Here is a 6,748-nt window from a genome sequence, read left to right as displayed (position 1 = left end):
GGGGGGGGGGGAGCAATGATATGCAGGCTTTTAGAGTTACTTCCCTTATACTAAAAGTACCCTAAAAAGGAAATATAAAATATCTAATATTAATAGGGAAAAATCTAATTTATAAATATATAATATCTAGTATAGAGAAAGATAACAGGATCAAATTAAATAGATCAAGGCAAATCAACTGCAAAGCACATTGCGTGATCTGGCAAAACAGAAAACTCGAAAAGCTCAGGTAAACAAACGGTTCGGATTAGTGGTTAAGGCTAAGTTGAACGGATATTTCGCTGGTATCCGGCATTCCGCAAATCCAAGGAATTATATATTTATACTTATGTACAGGAATTCATAACTGTTGTTTATTTGAGCTATTTCATATGTTTTAGCTAATTCTAGACGTGATTGCTAGTGTTATATCACTGGACGTACTCTTTTATGCGAAGAGTACGAAAATGTACATCAATGAGTTGTTTACATGAAGTGTTTGGTTTTCTATCTTCTATTTTAGAGAGTTATTAATGGAGGCTTCAACAATCATCTGATAGTGACTGTGTGTATATACACACGCATATATATAATTACCGTGTATATATAAATATATATATAGTGATTGTGTGTATATATAGTTACTGTATATATATATATATTTATATATATAAATAAATATATATAGTTACTGTGTATATATATATAGTTTTACTGTATGTGTGTATAAGTTACTCAGTGTATGTATATATATAGTTGTTCTGTTTGTATTTTAAAGACTAAAGGTGTATTTGTTTCGGTAAGTATTTACTTCTTAATATTTAATAATATCATAATATCCATATAACCATCGTTATTATCTGAGTCTAATTATTGTCTGTCATTCATTTAGTCTTTTAGTGATGACGCACTTTCACATAACAAAACCTTCATTTCGCTATATTTCCATATTTTACCAAAGGTTCTTAAAATAACGAATTAGGGTTGGTTATGAAAAAATATTTTACTTTGGGAAATATCTTGGTTTTGTAATATTTTTGCAGACAGCCCCCCCCTCAAAATTTGCGAACAGTATTATTTACACCTCGTTGTCGACTTCAACGCGGAAACACAAGGCCAAATATACAAAGAACGAACAAAACGTTTCTACTTTTCTCCATTAAATGCTGTTATTATTATTTTAATCATTCCTTCATCGTCTATCTTCCTTAAATTGTGAAATTCATTGATGTAGTCTGTTTTATTTTTTTTCAACTCAAGTAACTTCAGCCCATTTGGGGTAATCACGTCTCGTAAATTCCACCCTATTTAGAATTTCAAATATAAATAATACGACATTGGTGTAAGTTTTGTAAATAGAATAATCACATATTTCAGATTTCGTAACCACTATGTAAATAAATATTTAATTTTAATCTGAGCGCGTTTGAATTTCAAATATAATGGTTTCTGATTTCGGTAGAAGACCAGTAAATTTCAGGTGAGTGGGATTAATCGACACCATTGATCCCATTACTTGATTGGTACTTTATTTTATATCGACTCCGCGAGAATTTAAAGCAAAGTGGACCCGAAAGATCCGAGGTCAGAATGCATCGAGTCGGAACAAATACAGCACAGCATTTTTTCTGATGCTCTAACGATGCAGTCAGCTCCACAATACTTCTATATATGTTATCCCAGAATAGTTGATATATTTTTTGGCGTTCCTTCGGGGTTGGTCTACAGAGGGTCGGTGTAAAGAGACGACGTCATTCACCCTCTTTTTCAGCCTAGCCTCTTTGTCCATGTCATGAGGGAAGGTTGTATGGGGAGGATGACGTCGTGTACCAATATCGAAGGATTGCCATTTTCTGTGACCACCGAGTAAGCATTATCAGTAAGTATTTGAAGTATATACCACCATGCCCTCCCCCCATCAGTTTATGTTTTAATACTAATTTGAATTAGAAAAATTAATCTGCAACTGTGCTGAGACATCAACTTCTTTGGTCTAGACTGTTATATCAACCATTCCACTTTCTTCCAGTGATTGTTTTAGCGATCTCAGAAGGCTGAATTGTAAAGAAAGTATGGACAGGATTTGAACTTGGAATGTAAATGCATAAACGAACCGCAAATTATTTTTTTCCAATACTCAGCCATCTACTTGCTTACCTATTAAACATTTATCCTAGACACTGTTCTTGTACCTAAAATAACAGTTTTCAGACTCCATAGTTTTTGGTAGTAATTCTCGTTTGTGTTTCATTATTGTTTAAGAGTTGATTACAAATGGCTTCTTGCATCGCTCACCTTATTCTCAGTATACCTTGGGCTATTTTTTCCTACTCTTTTACATTTTGAGTTTAACTCCTTCCTAGGTAGACTTTTCCTTTCTTTCTTTCAGGCTCAGTAAAAGTAAATATTGGCCAAGTACTGGGATCAATGTAATTGATTAACTTTCTCCTCACAAAATTATTAGCTATGTGCATAAATTATTGCTAAGATGGTAAACTGGCAGAGTTGTTAGTCATCAGACAATAAGGCTTCAGCAGCATTTGTCCTGGCTCTTTATGTTCCGAGTTCAAATCCCACACAGGTCAGCTTGTCTTTCATCCTTTTGCAATTGAATGCTGGGGTTGATGTAGTCAACTTACATGTTCATCTGAAAATTTGCTGGCCTTGTAGCAAAATTTGAAACTAATATTATTATCGTTATAATAAAACATCTGACTAATTACTGTTTGTTAAAAAAAAATGTAATTATGTATATTTGTCATTTCCATTTTTTTTTCTTTCTGAATTTAGGAAACTGGATGGGCTCTGAACAAAGTAGCCTTCCGGCTGGTGCCCCAGGCAGCAGTCTGCGATCCCAGCGTGATGAAGACATACCATATACAACATACTCAATAAGCAAACCCATCGATGGAGGTAATGCATTTTCCATCATTGTATTATTATTATTATTATTATTATTATTATCATTATCATTATTATTATTATTATTATTATCATTATTATTATTATTATTATTATTATTATGGTGGCGAGCTGAATATCTCTCATTGTGAGATTTACAAATAGTGAATTACTGAGGTTTTTCATTGTAAAACATATTCACAATTGCTGTCTTGAGAGAGAGAGATGCTGTTATATAGATGGAATGAGAGCTGGAAGATGAGGCAAAGATGATTGCAACTATCTACTCACTGCATGTGCCACCCTGAACTGGAAGTATCCAGATTAGTCTTGTGGAATCCACTTCATGCTGATGTAAGAAGAGGAAAATGTTGTCACATTTACATCGACAACTTGATTACAGACATTGGGTCGGAGTGTATCCAGGACCTAGAGGCTGTGATGACGGATGGAGAAATGCGGCAGGTGGACCTTGTTGCTGCAGCCCTGGGTGGAACCCGGCCATAATAAAAATAATAATAAATAAGAACTGGCCTTGAAATCTTGAGTTATTCCTCTCGAAAAGACCAAAAAACTAAAATACCAGTGATGAGGCTGAGGCATTCATCATATGCTGTCACATCTTTTTACAAAGCATACACACACACACACACACACACACACACACACACATGATGGTAGGTGGATCTTTTGTAACCAATTAACACCTAGTATAATTACTGTGGTTTATTATCTTCTATCTTACATTCTGAATTTAGTTGGATGATTTAGAATAAATTGAAACATTCTATATTGCTGTTAATTAAATCCAACCAACAAATCCATCTTAATTAATTAACTCTGTCAAGCACATGTACTTTTCATATTGGTAAATATTTTTTCAGTGCCAAAATCTCCTAAGTCTAATGATGATGAAGGTAAGCAATAAAATATATTTTAGACATTGAAACATTAAAAAAGAAAACATTTTTTTATGGGAGAGAATATTTAAAAAAAAACCCCCACAAAAATACCCTTTTGTATTGAAATTTAATCTCTTTGCTATCCTAATCTATGAATGTCTTGGAGTAGGTAATTGAAATAGTTCTTTATTCTTCAGAACTGTCTTCTAAACACTCTCTCTCTTTCTATAGTCCTTAGCATCTTTGTATGGCTCTACTGTAGATTCAGAACCTCTATATATTGTCTTTATCCATCTTGTGCCAATCAGCTCTACCAATAGATACTTTCTCTCAACTCTGTGGCTGTTATAAACTCTGCAATTGTTACTTTAGAGGATCATTGTTAGTCTTAGATCTCCTTCATCAACACTTTTCCCTCTAAACTTCAAGCATGTTCTATTGGTACTTCGGTTCTTTCTACCATTCTGCAGCATCATCTTGGAAAGATTTCCAATTTCTATTTCAACTGGAATGGACTGACTACTAACAGTACTAATAACTTATTTTTATGCTTTAATGAGTATTTCCAGGATGTTATATTAAACAATAACAAACTAACACTGCTTTGTATTTTCAGTATAAAAATTAAAATTTTGTTGATTGCTTACTTTAACGTCCCACTCCCAAGATCTTTGATCTAACTCATGACACAATTATTTTTATTTATTTATTTTTGCTTTTAAACTAATATTAAATTTCTATTAACATATATTTAATCATCAATGTATTGCTTTTTGTGTTTTTTTTTTCATAAAAATTGTAAAAAGCAAACAAAATTTCTTTCCATTTTGTTTTTAACTACATATGTAATAATTGTTATAATTTTGTTGAACAGTTTTATCATAAAACCTTCGATGGGGTTAGGGTTTCTATCCGTGAAGGGCTTATCACCTTATTGGAATTTGCATCTAAGTTGTTAGTCTGGAGAAGGAGGACACTACCCCTCACCATCTTAGCCCCTCCCAGACATTATGAACAGTGCCCATCTGTCTTTTCAGTTTCTTCCATACTGGGGAAAAGGCTATGGGATGTGCCCCTAGCCTTTGTAGTTCCTCTCAGGTTGGGAAAAGGCTATAGACTGGCCTTAGCCTTTTTTTTTTCCTGTCCCTCTCAGGTTGGGGAAAAGGCTATGGAAAATATGCCCCCTAGCCTTCTTTAATCCCTCTCAGAGAAGGGAAAGTTTATGGACAGTGCTCATAGCTTTTACACCTCCCCTACAATTTCATTCCAAAAACAATCACATCATTGAAATCTTGAAGCTTCAAGATAATGCTTGAAGCAATGTGAATAAATAAGCATTACATTTGATAGAGTAAATTGAATGCTAAGGGGTTGAACATGTGTATAGAATTTGGTTAGAATTATTCTGAAAACAACTTTGAAAATATCTAACTCAACAAATCTCTGTTCGTCTCATTATAACATTTGTGTTGCTGTATTTTTTTTTTTACTTTAAAAAATTTTTTTTTTTTATTTCTACCCGCTTTCCATTTGGTTGTTAATTAATACAGCACCTTCCTGTCATTGCAACAACTTACTAAAAATTTACTGTCAGCTAAGTTGGTATTGCTTCAATAAAAAGTTGTGAGGTGATGTGATGTGCCTAGGAGAGGAGAGACTGTACTGAAGCATTCACATTTAAATTACAATCTCTATCAAAATATAATTTTAAATATAAACGATATTGTGAGTATTTAGTTAATCATCATCATCATCATCATCAAACATTGACTTAGCCCTTCCCTGAAATTGCCGGCCTTGTGCCATAATTTAAAATCGTTGTTATTATTGTTAAAAATGGGGGTACCTCCAGAATTTCAAACAAAATAACTTTTAGAATTACATTGTTTTGTTCGAAGTTCAAATCCCACCAGGCTCAACTTTTCCTTCCATCTTTTTGGGTTGGTAAAACAAAGTGCCAGTCAAGTACTGGAGTTGCTGCAATCAACTAGCCCCCACCTCCCTAAAAACCCATTGGCCTTGTGCCTAAATTAGAAACCTTCATTATTATTAGTAGTATTTTTATTATTGTTATTGTTAATTTAGATTATTCTGCTTGTATCTATATAATGAAGATAATCTATACATCAAAATAATGTCTAGTATTCTTTTTGTCAGTATTTGTATGTTCAGGTGTTACACCTAAAGCAACCTTAACCATGGAACAACAGTGAAGACACGTAACCATAAATTTGTGGACCAATCTTATGAAAGTCCATAAATTTATGCATCAAAATAGAAATGTAGACATTTTATAAAGCATGGAATTTCTGTGGGTTCCATTAATTATTATTTTGAAACTTTTTAAGACTGTTTTTAATTGGTGTTGCTTAACTCTTTGCCTGTCTTGTTTATTATATGTGACACACAGGACATATTTTCCAGACATCCATCATCATCATCATTTAACGTCCGTTGTCTATGCTGGCATGGGTTTGACGGTTTGACCAGGGCTTGCAAGCTGGAAGGCTGCACCAGACTCCAGTCTTTATTTGGTATGGTTTCTATGGCTTGATGCCCTTCCTAATGCCAACCTCTCTGAGAGTGTAATGGGTGCTTCTATGTGCCACCAGCTTGGGTGCCATTTGCATGACACTAATATCTGCCACAACTACGATTTTAACTGGCTTGACAGGTCTTCTTCTCAAACATGGCATAATGCCAAAGGTCTTAGTCATTCATCATTGCCTCCATACATTGTATATGATACACATTCGAAATTTTTATCAACCACCAAAGTAACTTGGGACTTGTGTAAGGAAGCCATCTGGATCACCAGTCCTCAGTCAAATCGCCCAACCCATGCTAGCATGGAAAGTGGACGTTAAACGATGATGATGATGATGAATGTATGAAACAATGACTAACTAAAAGTCTGAACACAAACATGGACATTTGAGACAAACTTTTGGAAATGCTTTGGACAG

The 6,748-nt window shown here is 34.0% G+C and overlaps 1 protein-coding gene across 1 annotated transcript in view; it reads left to right on the top strand.

Moving 5' to 3' along the window:
- Positions 1–124: 124 nt before the first annotated feature.
- Positions 125–6,748, top strand: part of LOC106884117 (uncharacterized) — an 8,941-nt gene continuing 2,317 nt past the window's right edge. Inside the window, exons 1-3 of the mRNA XM_014935339.2 lie at positions 125–778; positions 2,770–2,892; positions 3,765–3,797. Of these exons, the coding sequence (XP_014790825.1) occupies positions 2,778–2,892; positions 3,765–3,797 (148 nt within the window). The 5' untranslated portion in view covers positions 125–778; positions 2,770–2,777. The remainder of the gene's footprint in view (positions 779–2,769; positions 2,893–3,764; positions 3,798–6,748) is intronic.

This window comes from Octopus bimaculoides, chromosome 21, assembly GCF_001194135.2.
Source record: "Octopus bimaculoides isolate UCB-OBI-ISO-001 chromosome 21, ASM119413v2, whole genome shotgun sequence".
Classification (NCBI taxonomy): Eukaryota; Metazoa; Mollusca; class Cephalopoda; order Octopoda; family Octopodidae; genus Octopus; species Octopus bimaculoides.
The sequence above is the reverse complement of the archived record's forward strand: the minus strand, read 5'-3'. Positions and strand labels throughout refer to the sequence as shown.